The sequence below is a fragment of the Mus musculus genome, chromosome 6, assembly GCF_000001635.26.
Source record: "Mus musculus strain C57BL/6J chromosome 6, GRCm38.p6 C57BL/6J".
Lineage (NCBI taxonomy): Eukaryota > Metazoa > Chordata > Mammalia > Rodentia > Muridae > Mus > Mus musculus.
Window position 1 is genome coordinate 149,179,073 of NC_000072.6, and position 17,245 is coordinate 149,196,317.

The 17,245-nt window shown below is 41.1% G+C and overlaps 1 protein-coding gene across 11 annotated transcripts in view; it reads right to left on the reverse strand.

Annotated features, from left to right (window-relative positions):
- Amn1 (antagonist of mitotic exit network 1) overlaps positions 1 to 9,640 on the reverse strand; it is a 31,452-nt gene extending 21,812 nt beyond the window's left edge. The window contains exons 1-3 of one of the 11 annotated variants that reach the window (NR_167758.1): positions 9,534 to 9,623; positions 5,920 to 6,052; positions 4,322 to 4,466 (exon numbers count right to left, since the gene is read on the reverse strand). Coding sequence is in view for 4 of the 11 variants with exons in the window: in NM_001113424.1 (NP_001106895.1) it covers positions 4,322 to 4,466; positions 5,920 to 6,052; positions 9,534 to 9,571 (316 nt within the window). In the remaining 7 variants the exon portion in view is untranslated. The other 10 variants (NR_167763.1, NR_167762.1, NM_001113424.1 and 7 more) reach the window with 10 other exon arrangements.
- Positions 9,641 to 17,245: the final 7,605 nt, after the last annotated feature.

The following is a 17,245-nucleotide window of genomic DNA, read 5'->3' on the forward strand; positions in this document are numbered from 1 at the left end:
ATAGCTGGTTAATCAGAAGTACCTATGTAGGCCAAGACTTGGATTTGGTCTATGAACTGAAGACAGTCTTAACTATGGGATGTGATACTTCCTCCACATAGATAGTGACAGAACTGAACTAAATGATAAGAAATTCAACTAAGGCTGACAAGATGGCTCAGTATGCAAAGGTCCTTGGCAGGGACAACTTCCCCACTTATCTCTACAGAAACATACACAGCCACAAACTAAAAAAATAAATTAAAAGTGAAAAAACAATCTAGCTAGTATATGAAGAGTAAGATAATTGCTTGGTATAGAGAAACATACTCATTTGCTATCAGAATGGCTATGCTTTTTTTAGAGTTCTTTTTTAATGAGTTATTCTTCAGGTAAACATGTAAAACTTTTTTATAGTATTATGAATATCCCAAATGGATAACCAAGATGATTGGTAGATAAAGTCAACTAGCCAAATCATTATCCAGAAACTTACTTATGCAATTGAGTTCTTCTTTCCACTCTGCCTCTGTCTGTCTTCCTTTTCTTTGGGACAATCTCATTGCACAGGCCATGTCAGCCTGAACTTCAGGCCTTCCTGCCTCAGACTTCTGAGGGTTGGTAAGTAAGTGCTACCAAAGTTCAAATCCTACATTGAAAAATAATCTATATAGAAAAAAAACCTTAATCAAATATAAAAACCCACTATTTCATATAATTACTCTGAGAAAACAGTCTGAATATACTACACTGACAGTACCCATGCAAGAGCTGAAGTCAGTATTGGAGCCTGAGGAAAATGACTCACCAGTCAGCAGAGCTACCATGAGTGTACCTCAGAGAGGCAAAACCCCGAGGGTCCTTTTCCTGAAGCTCTCTTACAGCTGCTAGCCCTAAGGGTACCTGTTGCTGCCTTGGTCATCCTGTTTTTAGCCTTGTATGAATATCTTTGGGGTGTTTCTAATTTCCCACTCTGCAATGAAATCACAATGCCTAACAATAGCAGTGATTTCTCAAAAAGCAAATGCTACACTGATTAATGATTCAGCTGAAGATTTCTAAGAAAAAACCTAAAAATATATATGGTTAAAAAGATTAGGTCAAAGTGCTTTTTATATAAAATTAATTAAATCAGGTTAGGGTGCTTTGCTAGCTGCTTTGTTGCAGAAAACCTAGAGTACAAGAAAAAATAAAAAACGTATTCTTAGTAACCTAATGAAAGACCTGCTAAGGCCAGAGAACAAGAACAAAGCGAGCCCAGTTGTGAAGGGCTTGAGTGTTTCACCTACAGGGGACAGGCTAACGACCAAGGATAGCAATGGAGATTCAGTGCCCACTGTTAAGACTGAGCTTCCATGTCCATTGTAAAATCTGATTTTCCTGGTTTTATAAGTATAAACTTGCTGATGAGTTTTAGTGTGCTACTTCAGACCTTAGTGCTGTGTAGCATGTTACTGAATAGATTCTTCTTTTTCTGTTGGCTCAAAAAAAAAAAAAAATCTCTGACCTAAAATTCTCTAGTTAACTATACATTTACTTTCCTATGAAAACAACATAAGAATAGGTAGATGGTTAACTATGTTAGATAAATAAGAATTGTGTTAAGTTAAAATAACATGATGTCTATCTCCTCTCTAGTAACTGAAAACTGCTACCTGCCAGTACAAGAGAAACTGGCAGTTAAAAATATTCGGCTTGCTCAAATTCAGTTAATTCATAATAGAAAAAGTATTACTTTAGGATATATTGTGGGAAGAGATGAGTAAATTAGATGTGGGATTTAGAATAACCTGTTTTTAAAAAATATGAAACTTGTAACCATAAAGTGTAACTGAAACATGATTAACAAGTAATTGTAATGTGATTTTTTTCCCCCTCCTTGAAGGATTGTATTTGAAAGGTATCTAAGGCCGGGCAGTGGTGGTGCATGCCTTTAATCCCAGCACTTGGAGACAGAGGCAGGTGGATTTTTGAGTTCGAGGATAGCCTAGTCTACAGAGTGAGTTCCAGGATAGCCAGGTCTACACAGAGGAACCCTGTCTCGAAAAACCAAAAAAAAAAAAGAAACAAAAAACCAAAATAAATAAATAAAATAAAAAAAGAAAGGCATCTAAGGACTAAGAGAGAAAAGTGTTGCTGCAGCCTTGATGGTCACATCTACCAAGCCTATGAGAGTGTGTGCCTGCTTCATGTTAGTTGCAGATCTTATACCTCCATAAATCACTGAAATTATTATTGGAGCGGTGTTGACACTCCACAGTCATTAGTTTTTATTTTATGTGTATAGATGTTTATCCTGAATGTATATCTGTGCAACATCCTCACGTGGTGCCCAAAGAGGCCAGAAGAGGGTATTGAATCCTCTGGAACTGGAGCATGTGGGTGTCAGAACAGAACTTGGTTCCTCTATAAGAGCAGCAAATGCTCTTAACTGCTAAGCCATCTTTCTAGCCACACTAGTTTGGTATTAGACAGTCTTGTAGAGATTGCCTGGTTTATCTAAACTGTTTTTTCTTGTTTTGAGATAGGGAATCATGTAGATCACCTGAGCTATAAGATCCTATAAAATCTTATATGATCTAAGGATGACCTTAACCTCTCAATCTCCAGGCCTTCATCTTTCAAGTGTTGGGTTTACAATAGGAGCCTCCCCACTCATTGTAATCTGATGACGGTTTCTGTTATAATACCGCATCAAAAAGTGGTGGTATAAGTCTTTATTCCCAGCATTCAGGAGGCAGAAAGCAGAAGGATCTCTGTGAATTTGAGCCCAGCCGGGCCTATATAGTGAGATCCTGCTTAAACAAACAAGCAAACAGCCACGTGCCTTAACCACACTGGAGGTTGACATAGACAATTTATAAGAGTTCCTGGATAAACTGGTCTACACAGTGAACACCAAGCTGGTCAACATCTAAAACCAACTATAAAAACCAAAACAGTAGTTTTGTTTTCTTTTTGTGATGTTTCATTGTATTCTAGGCTAACCTCAAACTGGCTATGTAGCCCAAGATGACCTTAAACTCTTGATCTGCCTGTATCTACCTCACAAATACAGAGATTATAGGTTTTTGTTATCACACCAGGCTAACAACAAAAGCCTTAATCTTAACCAAATATCAACTGGCCATGTTATATACTATAACAGGGAAAATGTTTAAAATATAGCAATATCATTTTAAATGTTTAAATTATAAGTGACAACATATTTCATAAATGGTTTGTGAGAGACCAAACTCTGGGAAACCAGACCTTCAACAACTCCCACCCTGAGATCCAATTGATCCTTTGTTGGGAGCGAGCCACCCCCTCCTTCTTATCTCCACCAGGCGCCTGGGACTGTTTAGACAGAGCCCAGAGCCAGCATTCCAAGATAAACCGCAAGGTGTTTGAAGCCTGCATTCAGCATCCCCTCCCCCAGATGTCCATCCCTCTCTCTGTGCTTTGGTTATTCCCCCTCGGCCCCTCCCTATTTCCTCTCACTGTGTGCTTATAATCAGGCTCCCGGCCTCCATTAAAGTAGACCTTGACAATCCTTTGCTTGGTCTCCCTCCCTTTTCTTGCCCATTTCTTTTTCAGGCTTTGACCCCCTCGACCCCATAAATAACTAGGTCCCGTGGGTCGGGATAAGGGTTATCTACAAGAATTCTAACTTGGATTTCTTTTCTTTTCTAAAGATTTATTTATTTATTATGTCTAAGTACACGGTAGCTGTCTTCAGACACACCAGAGAGGCCGTAAGATCTCATCACAGATGGTTGTGAGCCACCATGTGGTTGCTGGGATTTAAACTCAGGACCTTTGGAAGAGCAGTCAGTGCTCTTAACCACTGAGCCATTTCACCAGCCCTTGGATTACTTTTCTTACTCTGTTATTTTTTTCTTAGTGCGAATAGTTTTACCGATAACATAATTCCTTTTTGTTTTTTTGTTGTTGTTGTTCTTGTTTTTCTCATTTTGGTTTTTTTTAACTCTTCATATTCTCTTGCTCTGTAGGCCCAGGTTGGCCTGAAACTATGGAGACCAGGCTGGCCTCAAATTTGCAATGATCTTCTTGCTTTTGCCTCCCTGAATGCTGGAAATTCCCTATCTCTTTCTTTTTTAAAAAACTTAGTTAACATACAAAATAATTTAACATTTTCATATACATATGCAATTATGTACCTTGCTCATATTCTCCTCTAACCTCTCCTGTCTCCCCACTCATATAATCATATGTATATGATTATACCATCATATAATCTCACATAATCTCCTCTAAGATTTTTTTCTTCTTTCCTCCAAAATTATCTCAGGTGCTAAAGTATAGGCCTGTCCATGTACTCAAGTAATCATAAACATACCTTCTGAAGTTATGCTATTTCTATGTTCTCTGCAGGATTTTAGATTTAGTGCCTTCAGTTTTCTGCACTTACACAGGTGCTGGAGAGCCACATCTGAGATATCACAGCTCCTCAGATCTAGTCTTTGAACTTCAGGATGTAACACCTGTAACAAATACATGATTTTGAAAGAAAAATGAATTAAAAAAAAAAAGTGGCCAGGTGTCGTGGCGCACGCCTTTAATCCCAGCACTCGGGAGGCAGAGGCAGGTGGAATTCTGAGTTTGAGGCCAGCCTGGTCTACAAAGTGAGTTCCAGGACAGCCAGGGCTACACAGAGAAACCCTGTCTCAAAAAACAAAACAAAACAAACAAACAGAAAAAGAATAATTTATTATTATTACTATTACTACTATTAGTATTATCTTTGTGTGTGTGTGTGTATATATATATATATGTATGTATGTGTGCGTATGTATGTGCAGAGGTCAGATGGCAACTCTGGAGTCAATTCTCTTCTTCTACTGAGATTTTTTGGGCATGAATTCAGGTCATCAGGCTTGCCTGGCAAGCATTTCCCCCCACTGAACCACAGCCTCTCTTTTTTTGTTTTCTGAGATACTGTCACATAACTCAATCTCTCCTCAAACTCACTATTTAGACAAGGCTGGCCTTGAACTCCTGAACCCCTTGCCTCAGCTTCCCAAATGCTGTAATTATAGTAAATACCACTGAGCCTTTTTGTTGTTGCTTTGTAACCAGGGTCTCTCAATATAGCTCTGGCTGTCCTGGAACTCATTATCTGGACCATACAGGCCTCAAACTCAGATATCTGCTTGCCTCTACCTCCTGAGTGCTGGGATTAAAGCGAGTCACTGTGCCTAACCTTACCATGACTTTTAAAGATTTTTTTTTTTTTTTTAAATATTGTGGGTGACTAAGGAAGCCTGGCATTAGATCCTTAGGGGCTAGAGTTAAAGGCATTTGTAGGGCTCCTTATGTGGATGCTGGGAACTGAACTCTGATCCTCTGGAAAAGTAGCAAGAACTTTTAACTGCTGAGCCATCTCTTCATCCCCACCTTTTGTTTGAGACAAAGTCTAACCTTATAACCCATAGTTGCCTAGTACTCACTATGTAGATCAAGCTGGCTGGAAACTCACAACAAATCTCCTGCTTCTGACTCCTGGGTAATAGAATTACACACAAAATCTTCCATGTCTAACTGTCCAAGTGTTGGGGACAGTTAGTACATATTCATTGTTTTGGGGAGCTACTATTCAGTGTTTCCTTGAGGCCAATAAATAACAGCCCAGTTTCTAAATTGGCAGATCTCTGTGAGTTCAAGGTCATCCAGGGCAGTGAGATTCTGTCTCAAAAGCATTAACAACAACAAAGAGGTTTTAAAATCTAATTAAGTGTAGAGAGAAGACGGGAGGGAAGAGGAAAAGCAAGAAAGGGTAGTAGAAGATGGTATACATCCAAGGATGAGCACTGGCTTTTCAAGTCAAAGTCTTATTTTAAAATGAGTAATAATTTACACTATATATCTTTTTCCATTAAAAAAATCTAAAACTAAGTCTAAACAGTGAAATAAACTTTTATAATTATACATTCTTACCTCACTTATATTGGAATCTGTTATCCGACCCCGAATGCTCATTATTTTAATTAGTCTATCTTTAATGTTGGAAGGCAAATATTTAATATCTGATATATATCTGGAAATATTGATTACTAGGTACTGAAGACATCTGGAATACAAAGACAATACAGTAAATTATTCTGTATCTGCACTAGTAGCTAACACATATCAATACTGTTTGTCAGCACTTAGTCCTTTCATAAGACAGTATTTTTATTAACATTTACAAAGTTAGCTTGATGACATTCATAATCACTGCCTCTGTAAAGTTATATATGATATAATTTTCCTTTACCACTTCCCTCTGTAAACCCATTACCAATACACATTTTAAAATTTTGCTTTGAAACAGTCTCAGATAGCCTGGGCTCATCTCCAACTCACTACACTGTAGCCTAGGATGTCCTGGAATTCCTAGTCCTCCTGCTTTACATTTAGAATTTGAGGATAACAGTCATGTATCCTAACATGCTTGGCTTTATTAAAAAATATTTTAAGAAGGGCATGGTAGTATATGCCTATAATCCCAGCACCTGGGAAGTAGTAGGGGATTATGAGTTCACAGCTATTCTCAGAGAGTTGGAAACTAACCTGTGCTACATGAGACTGCCTCTAAAAAACCCTAAAACTAGTGACTGGGAAGATAGCACACTGGTCCCTGCTTTTCCAGAGGATCTGAGTTTGATTCCCAGCATCCACATGGCAGCTTACAACCATCTGCAATTCTAGTTCCAGGGATCTTATGGCCTTTTCTGACCACCATGGACCTCAGGTATATATGTGCACATACACGTATGCATACGGAGCACCCTACCTGCACACATGAAAATATATATTTCTAAGTTATGTGGGCAATGACTACAGATTTATGGAGAGGACAATCAATTACCTGCATATGCAATTACCAGAAGAGACAACCACTAAGACCCTGAAGCACTGAGGACAATTTAATCAGGACTTCATTCTGGCACACTGATTAGTTCAGGATAAATGCAGCTTGCAGGAAGGGCTCTCTGACTTATTCTTTCCTGCACTAGTAAACCACAGAAATTCCTCTAAACTTCCTTGAATACTGTTCAGAAACAACCTTAATCCAAGAGCCTGGGCAGTGTGGTTGCCTTGGGTCATACAAACTTCATAATCCTCCTTACAGCTTTCACTGTCAGCTCTAGAATTTACTACCCAGCCCTGTCCTGCCATTCCTTCACATATTATTGCTCTTTGTCAGAAATGTTAAGGCTTTCTAGTTTGGCCGTTTCTCTGAAAAATACAAAAACAAAAACAAAAACAAAAAAAAACAACACTTTTTTAAAAGTTCCAAAGTATAAGCAGAAATTAATGAAAACTTGGTTTTTGTTTTGTTTTTCTTGCTAATCTTGTGTTTGTTTGGTTCCTAGACACAAAGATGCCACTTAACCAAAGTGGTGGCTAGGAATGTAGTTTAGTAGTTCTAGTATCTGTAAGGCCCTGGACTTGATACTTAGCACCACAAAACCTAACAAGCCAGGTAGGTGTCTTAGTCAGGGTTTCTACTGCTGCAATGAAACATCACGACCAAGAAGCACAGTGGGGAGGAAAGGGTTTATTCTGCTTACACTTCGACATTGCTGTTCATCACCAAAGAAAGTCAAGACTAGAACTCACATAGGAACCTGGATGCAAGAGCTGATGCAGAGGCTATAGAGGAGTGCCACTTTACTTGACTGCTTCCCCTGGCTTGCTTAGCTTGCCTTCATATAGACCCCAAGACCACCAGCCTAGAGAGATGGCACCACTCAATGGGCTGGGCCCTCTCCCTTGATTACTAATTGAGAAAATGCCTTATAGCTGGATCTCATAGAGGCAATTCCTCAACTGAGGAACTTTATTTGTGGTAACTCCAGCTTGTGTTAAGTTGACACACAAAACCAGCCAATATACCAGAATAGGTAGAGTCTTCTTTAGCCTCTTTTAAAGCAATGTAACCAACATGTTTTAGGGCTTCAAATTCTGGCCATCTGAGAAACTCATACCTGTGTCAAGCAACCACAAATTCTGTTTACAAACACACACACATTCTTTCTTCCCTTGTGCTTGCATACACATCCCCACACAAACATATAATAAAGGTATTGAAGGGTATTGAGAAGGGAGGTGTCAGTTTCCTAAAACAGCATTCCGGTAATAGTTACTTCTCAGTACCTACTGTCCTTTTCATTCAACAATCTCTTGTGAAAACCTTAAAAGCATTTCAGTATTCTCACCCTTTGTAATGGCTATAAGCTTCACATTGGACATCTCATTTAGTTATTTCCCTTTAGAAAAGCATCCATATTGTTCTGTGGTATGGTAACAATATTGTCAAATTGCTTTCTGGTAAGTCAGCTTTAAGTTCTATCTACACAAACAATTGTGGCATACTTGCAATCCCAGAACTCTATGGGTACAAGCAAGAAGGATCTTGAAGTTCAGGGACATCCTTTGCCACACAATGAATTTCTAGCCTGTTATGCTACATGAGACCCTGTCCTCAAAAAGCCAAAGCCAAAGCTGGTGCTGATAACTCAAGTCTATAATCTCAGCATTTGGAAGGCTGGGGCAGAAGACTCAAGAGTTCAAGGTTAGCCTGACATTGTGGGTCTGAGGCCAGCCTGTGCTACATAAGATTCTGTCTCAAAACAAAAGGGTTGGGGATATAACTGAGTTGGCATTATGCTTGCCTCGGGCTCAGGAGGCTGAGGTAAACTGGGAATAATATAGTGTGTGTCTGTAATCTCAACATTCAGGAAATGAATGAAGAAGGATCAGAAGTTTAAAGTTATCCTTGGCTACACACACAATGTGTTCTAGGCCAGCATAGGCTACATGAGACTGTCTCAAGGAAAAATAAATAGCAACAAAACAATACAGAAGAAAAAGCTGGAACTTAGGCAAGAAATAACATTTGTTTATGTACTGTTAAGTCAACAACGGAACCAATGTAGTCTTTGTAGTTTCCAATTGTTAAACCATTCCTGCTTTTCTGTTAATAGTTTTTCTTTCTAAAAATAGAAATAACAAGTAATACTAAAGCCTGCCTCTAACTCACTATATGGCTGAAGAGCCTTGAACTTCAACTTGAATTCTCAAGAAGTGTTTGGATTAAGGGCTTTACATATGTTAAGCTGATTCTTACAAAGACTCCTTGAGACAGGTACTAATACGCGATTTGCTTGGGTATGCGTGTGTATTACAACATTACCCCGTTAGCTTCGAATTTGTGGCAATCCTGTTTCAGTTTCCGGATAGCTGGGATTATAGGCGTGAACTGCCACGCCCTACTGTTATCCGAATTTTAGAAAGCTCTCCTGTACAATCGGGAGAGATTGTTACTGTTCATGGTCCCAAAGCTAGCGAGTCACGCCGGTATTAGTGGAGGTTTGTTGGTCCAGCCTGGCTCCAGGTTTCTTTTGTTCTGCCTTCACCCTCAACGCCCACCTGAGACAGGCCATCGGGTGGAGCCGCCAGCCCCACGGTGCACCACAGTCCTCAGAGACCAGACACAAAGCCGGGACAAGGACTAGGAGCCAGCAGGACGTGAGGGAAGGGACTGGGAGCTGGGGCGGACTCACAGTTCCAGGAGCTGACTGACTACTCCGGACAAAGGCATCGCGGAAGCCCTCTTAAGCCTGGACGGCAGTTGCGGCCCTCCACAACCAACTTCCGGTCGCGCAGGACTGGTAAACCTAAATGACGTCACAGAGTTGGACCTGGGGCGTGGCCACATTAGGAGCGGAAGAGGAAGTTCAGCGCTCTCTCTGGGCAGAACTGAGGGCTGCTCAGAACTAACTGGCACAAAATGTAGAGGCATCCAAAGCGGGAGCAAAGCCCCCTGGGACTTGTAGTTCTTCCTGCCCGCTATTGCCAGTTACTGCTTCTCCTGCCCAAGAGTCGCCAGAAGTCGCTGTCCAGGCAAAGGCTAATGGCAGGTCACTGCTTTTGCTGGTGCGATGCCAGGTCCCATGAAGCAAACCAAGTCTCTAGTCAGATACAGACACCGACTTCAAACACGGGGTTTACAGGACTGCAGTAGTCATCTCCACAGAGTGCGCCTGAAGCAAGAGCTGAACCATGCAGTCCTGGGTCATTCCAGGAATGGGACATATTAAGGCCTGTTCCGTTTAACATGACTAGCTATTTTGATTTTAGTCTCCATATTGCTCATAAGGTGAAATTAAGTACAGGTTCTCAGATTGTGCTTCCTAGAAGTAATTATTCGTAGCTGACATAACGTTCTCCATAATACTCATGCTCTGTTAGCTCAATACTCTGGAAACCCCTAACTACCACCTTACCCATCTCACTTAGTACCAGTCAGCTTAGAGGGCAGCTCATAATACTGATAAGACTAAGCGACTCTGATCGAACCCTGAGATGGCTCCAGGAGAGGGTATTAGGCCTCAAGGGAGAATTTCTCGCTCCCGACCCCAGGACGATTTCGCAGAAATGACTGACAAAACACTTCTCAGAAAAATCATACAACGTCCTGGCTGAAGGCCACCTGGGCCCTCTGGGGAACGAAGTTACTCTCCCAGGATGATCTGATATTGGCCCAGCCAATCAGCCAAAAGGTCAGCCTAACAACTTATCACCAAGGGCTTAGGTGTTGTTACTGTAATAGGCTTAAAAATGTATAAAAGGTGCTTGTATGTAGGGTCGCCTCCGGTCTCTTGGTCTCTTGCCTGAGAGACCGCTGAAGGTCGATCCCAGCGGACCAGAAAAATAAACCTCTTGCTTTTGCATGGATCTGAGAGTCTCATTTCACTTCGGATGGGGGGGCGGGGGTGTGTGTCTCCCGGCAGGTAATGATACTCTGGGGCTTTACAATGTCTTCTGCACTTGGTTTTCCTATAACCAGTCTGCCCTAGGTAGCACAGTCTGGTTCCCAAGTCCTTTCTATGTCCCTAATCGATAAGCCTGAATTAAGTAGTCAATAAACTTTCATCATATCTGAGATTAGTGTCCAAGTGGTCAGCGTGTGGCTATTCATGGACCCCAACAGGTCATATTCATTATAATCCTTCTAAATTGAAATTCTTTGGCCTGTTTTTCAGATCAGAATGTTAAGGTCTGAGAATTTGGGAATAATTCACTATGAAAACCAAGTTCCAGGCAACACAATTTATTCATAAAACTAGTATATCAGGGAAACAGCTGGGTTCAGAATTCAAACTGTCAGTGGGACAGGGCAGGGCAGGGCAGGACAGGGAAGGACAAGACAGAGCAACCTTTTAAAACAAAACCAAGCCGGGCAGTGGTGGTGCATGCCTTTAATCCCAGCACTTGGAAGGCAGAGACAGGTGGATTTCTGAGTTTGAGGCCAGACTGATCTACAGAGTGAATTCCAAGATAGCCAAGGCTACACAGAAAAACCCTGTTTCCAAAACAAAACAAAACAAAACAAAAAACAAAAAAACAAAAAACCCAAAAACAATAGTAACAAAACCAAAACACAAATTAGGTGAAATAGGGACATGAATAGAGGCAACTAACTGAGTACACGTATACATTGTATCTTTCCAACTGGATTCATACCTGGCACCTTAAGAAGTGGGTTATTATCCATCAAGTACCTCAGATGGCTTCCTGATAACTTGGCTTGGATAGAGACCAGCCAATCAAAGTTTCTTTAGCAACTTCTGGGTTTCAGACATGGCATGTATGGGTGATAACCAACAAAGCATAAGTTGAGATATATATTTCAAGTTCATGTAGGACACCTGGGGCCAGAAGCAGTTTCTGGAAATTCAGTCATTTCTTAGAATCTAGTTTAGTACAAAATGGAGACGATATACAAGGTGGAGTCCCTGTAGCAAGGAGGCCCTCAGCAAGAGCACTCCATACCAATACATAAACTTGGTAAGAATGCCACTGTGGAGAAGACTGGGCCTTCAAAAAGGATCATGAAGGGACCTGGCTCCCCTAGGTAAGACTGACTTTCTTTCTCTCTTCTTTCTTTCTTTCTTTCTTTCTTTCTTTCTTTCTTTCTTTCTTTCTTCCTTCCTTCCTTCCTTCCTTCCTTCCTTCCTTCTGAAAGACTCTGAAAGGAGCCCCTCGCTCAGGCCTCAGGACAATAGCGGACACCCAAGAACTCACGATAGACCAAGCTTGATGTAAACCACATGATGCTTTATTGGGGAGGGGGGGTGAGCCAGAGCTCTGGGGACAACTCATATCCCACAAAGGGGTAGAGGAGTCGACCTCGAGGGGAAAGAGGTCCCAGTTTTTATAGGCCCTCAGGGGGGAAAGGAGAAAGGGGAGAGTAGGGGATTTCCAGATCTAAACAATGTCTATTCTCAAGAAATGGATATGGGAGGGGTACGAGGAAAGAGTCTGGTGCAGGTGTAGCAACTCAGGATTGGCCGGGCTGTGGTTGCTGGGGAGATTTTCTGACTCTTTCTCAGCAACCAATATCACAAACACCTGGCAATGGGCTTCATCAGTGGGCACACACATGTGTTCAAGGAACAGTCAAAACATTGGCAGACACACGGGTTCAAGGAGTGGCCAGAGCACTGTGCACCTCTATTTTTCTAAATCAGTGAAGCTAGTTCTGCTAACACTGACATCTATCTTGCCAATTTCAGGGCTTCTGTGACCTTTTACATTCTGTCAGGATCTTTCACTTCCTTCCTTCCTTCCTTCCTTCCTTCCTTCCTTCCTTCCTTCCTTCCTTCCTCCCTTTCTTTCTTTCCTTTCTTTTTTTTTAAGTTTTATTTATTATGTATACAATGTTCTGCCTTCACAGCCAGAAGAGAGCACCAGACCTCATTATAGATGGTTATGAGCAACCATGTAGTTGCTGGAAATTGAACTCAGGACCTCTAGAAGAGCGGCTAGTGCTCTTACCCGCTGAGCCATCTCTCTAGCCCCTTTCTTTCCTTTCAAGACATGGTTTCTCTGTGCAGTCCTGGCTGTAAAAAAGTGAAACATAAAAAACAAAAAATTCTAGGCCTTTAGGTCCAGGCTTGAGAATGTGACCTTTGTGACTCAATGCTACAAGGCATGCTAATCATAAAACAGATAGTGACATTCCTCCACCCACCTGCCTCCAGGGTTTAGGGAGTGTTCGTTCAAAAAAGTCACCCTGACCCACCCTGACCCACCCTGACTGTGCTATTGTTAGAGGCTCCTAGAAAACTGTCTTGGCTTTCCCTTCCTCATGACTCTTAACTGGTATTTTTGGTATTTTCCAACAACGCCCTCCCCACCCTCTTGAGTTGTGGTTTTTTCCTTTAAATACCCCCTTACCCAGCTACTCAGGGTGCCACGGTCCTCTCCCCCTGCATGGTGTATGACTGTGGGCTCGAGAGCGCTCTTGAAATAAAAGTCCTCTTGCAATTTTCATCAAGACCGCTTCTTGTGAGTGATTTGGGGTGTCGCCTCTCCTGAGTCAGAACGTGGGGGAGTCCTCACGTTGTGGGTCTTTCAGCTGTCCTGGAACTCACTCTGTAGATGAGGCTGGCCTCGAACTCAGAAATTCGCCTGCTTCTGCCTCCCGAGTGCTGGGATTAAGGAGTGTGCCACCTCTGCCTGGTTTTAAGATTCTTTCTTTATGGGTTTGCTGAAGAAAACTTGTGGCTTTTAAATGCTATTTTTCATAGTACAAAATGCTTTTTTTTTTTCAGAGTAATTTATTGGTTCTATGTCTTAACTTCCTTTCTAATGACTTAAATGTTGAGACCATGCTAAAACTCAAAGTGAGCCTTAGCTACTGGGAGACCCCCCAAATGAGACTGGAGAACAAAGTTTGATGAAAAAACAAGAGGTTTATTTTTCTAGTGTGCTGGGGTGGTCCTGCACCCAGAGGAAAGGTGACCCCTTTTTTTCGTTCATAAGTCTTTTATATAGTTTTTGAGTGCAGATTATAACAACAGTAACTAGGCACGTAATGATTGGTGGTTCTGGTGACCTTTACATTAATTGGCTGGGCATGGAGGGGGACTCAGGGACCTTTTGTAAGGCCCTGTGGGAAGTTCTAAGACAAGTTGGGGCTCTCTCAACCAATTACAGCCTTCTCTTCAATATGCTCCTCAGTACACACTTTTTGTTTTTGTGATAGTGAAGTTTGATTTTAGGGCACAACCACATACTAACACCATTTTATTAAATATTGAGACCACAGGACTGGGTTGGGTGCTGAGGCTTCAGTGGTCCACACTTCCATTAGACAAGTAAAAGCATGATTAGAACTAGTACCTAGGGGCTGGCGAGATGGCTCAGTGGTTAAGAGCGCCGACTGTTCTTCCGAAGGTCCCAAGTTCAAATCCCAGCAACCACATGGTGGCTCACAACCATCCATAATGAAATCTGATGCCCTCTTCTGGAGTATCTGAGGACAGCTACAGTGTACTTACATATAATAAATAAGTCTTTAAAAAAAAAAAAAAAAAAAGGAACTAGTCCCTAGAGGAGTGAATTCAATGGGAGCTCCCAGAGAGAGACTAAGCCAACAACTGTAGAGCACACAGGGTATATATACATTCAGCCACAAAGATTGGTTCCTCACTGGTAAGAAGACTGAGCTAGGCAGACTCCATGACAGGCTCCAAACGGGCAGTTTGAGAGGTCAGATCTAGTTCGTTTCTGAGAACTGGGCAACTACGGGCAAAGTCTGGGCGAGTCAGTTACTGGAAAAGCCACACCCTACAAGCAGCTTCCTCTTCATTTATCTGGTTTGTTGCCAAAACAAACAGGATGAGTCAGCAACACTTGCTAGGCTCCTGAAGAAAGTCCCTGAAGCTCTAGCCAATCTCAGAAACATCATAACCCTAAGAAAAGAGCAAACCAATCAGGATAAAGGCCACCTACTTCTCCCTGGAATTCCCCTAATCAGCTTTAAATTGAGCCTGTGAAGCTCAAGTCTTTTGTCTTCCACCCTAGTAAATGGTAGACTCCTGCTTCCTGGCTTTGTGCAGAATAAATGCTCTTTGCTTTTGCATACTATTTGGGTCTGGGGTATCATACTTCAGAGAATCATGGGCCCTTACATTATAGCACATGGCCAGGGGACTCATTTTGAAACTATTTACATGTGGATTAAGTTTTGATGGGGATTTATGGGAAAGAAGCTTCCATAAATTTTTTGAAACTGGAATTTAGTTTTGCTGATTCTGGATGTATTCAGCCTTATAATGGGTACAAACAGAGTAGAAAAAGCCTGGACTCTGACAGACCTTTTTATTTGAGAAAGTGCTTCTTCTATTCAGTCTCACTCTGAGAAGAGAACAGTAGCTCAAGGACATAGCTATATTTCCAAGTATAGTAGTAGATAATAATAGTGGAACTATTATTTTTGAAGCATGTTGGTGGCAAACATAGTAAATCTTTGCATGATTTCATGAATTCTTAAATGAGTCTAGGGTATAATGCTATTTTACAGATCATAGTTGAACACTTTCCCAAACAGAGAGATCTGGCATAATCTCCAGACCACACTCTTTCTATTCTATTGGGAGAATGAGAGATGCTAAGGTATTGTAGTTCATCAAAATACCCTTACTCACAAGGACCAAAGAGACCTCCATTGCTATAACCACATGAGGATTTTTATTATTCCAACATGTTGAGGACTCCCCTCTCAGCACACAGGTCAGAGGAGAGACCCAGAACAAAGAAAGAACACACTTTTTATACCTTTGTAAGGGCCGGATATAGGCACCAGGGTAGTTTGGTTTATTTTAATTGGTGTAGTCAATAACCTTTTTAGACATTGGTTGGTTTGTAGAGGGTGACTCTCATTTTGTCTGTCCTTGAGGTTTTTAGTGTGAGGTGGGGCAGGGGAATTGTTAATCTTGTTTTGGAAGCTTAGTAATTTTGACCGTTAAAACTATGTTTCTATATTTGTTTAGTCAGCCAGCTTCCTTCTCTGGCTCTGCACTTGGCCTGTTAATACAGTTTGGAAAGTCCTTTTTGAAGGGGGAAGGTACTAGGTGGTCTTAAATTCATTTTGGATATTATAGTATATGCAAGATCAGCAATATAATCTGGGAAGCTCTCTTTGTAAATCATATTGAATCCATGGTGGTGCATGCCTTTAATCCCATCATTCAGAATGCAAGGGCAGGCAGATCTGAGTTTCAGCCCAGCCTCGTTTACATAGCAAGTTTTAGAACATCAAGGACTACATAGAAAACCCCAAAACAAACAAACAAACAAGCTGAATATTGCATTTCATAGTGGTTACAGGACATTAAAACAAAGAACAGCAAGACCTGAGACCATACATGCCACCCATCTGTGAAACCAGCTTAATATTCCAGTGATAAATTTGTACCAGCTGTTTGAGATTTAACTTTAATTTTTTAAAGATTTACTTACTTATTATATGTAAGTACACTGTAGCTGTCCTCAGACACTCCAGAAGGAGGAGTCAGATCTCATTACAGATGGTTGTGAGCCACCATGTGGTTGCTGGGATTTGAACTCGGGACCTTCAGAAGAGCAGTCAGTGCTCTTAACTGCTGAGCCATCTCTCCAGCCCGAGATTTGACTTTTGTCAAAATAAAATTCAGATGAATGTGAAAAAAAGGAAACATTTTTGTTGTTGTTGTTTCTGATTATTTTATTTTATTTTATTTTATTTATCTTAATTTTATTTTTTGAGACAGGGTTTCTCTGTGTAACCTTGGCTGTCCTGGAACTCACTTTATAGACCAGGCTGTCCTCGAACTCACAGAGATCCACTTGTCTCTGCCTCCTTCCTGAGTACTGGGATTAAAAGTATGTTTCACTAACACCTGGCTTCAAGGCAGTATTTTCACTAGCACTTCAAGAAAATCTCTCAGAAGTGGTTCATCAAATTGAACAACACATTTATCATTTAAATGACAATTAACAATTTAGATTGGATAAGAAAAAGTTGCCTGTCTTTTAGCATAAAAATCAGGATGTCCTATTTTTTGTGGTTTGTCTCTAGAGGATTTCCTATTAGTGGAAGGGTTAGGAAGTCCATGTTATTCATGGTTTAATCTTGAGATGTAAAGTTATTAGAAATCGTCTAGAGTATAGTGACTTGTGGTCAGGACTAGGGTCCTTAAACAGATGTCAATTTTCCTTTCTTTTCTCTGCTTGACCCTCTTCCATTTCCTACAATTGGAACAACATGAAGAACACTTTTTTTGCAGTGTGGGATGCATGACTTTAATCTTAGTACTCAGGAGGTGTGAAGGCAAATTTGGAGCAGAGGTAGATCTTGCCTAAACCTCAAAAGGACTCATGGGGAAAAAAACATTCCCTGAGAATCTATAGACCGTTAATGCTTGCTGGAGGAAAGAAAGACATT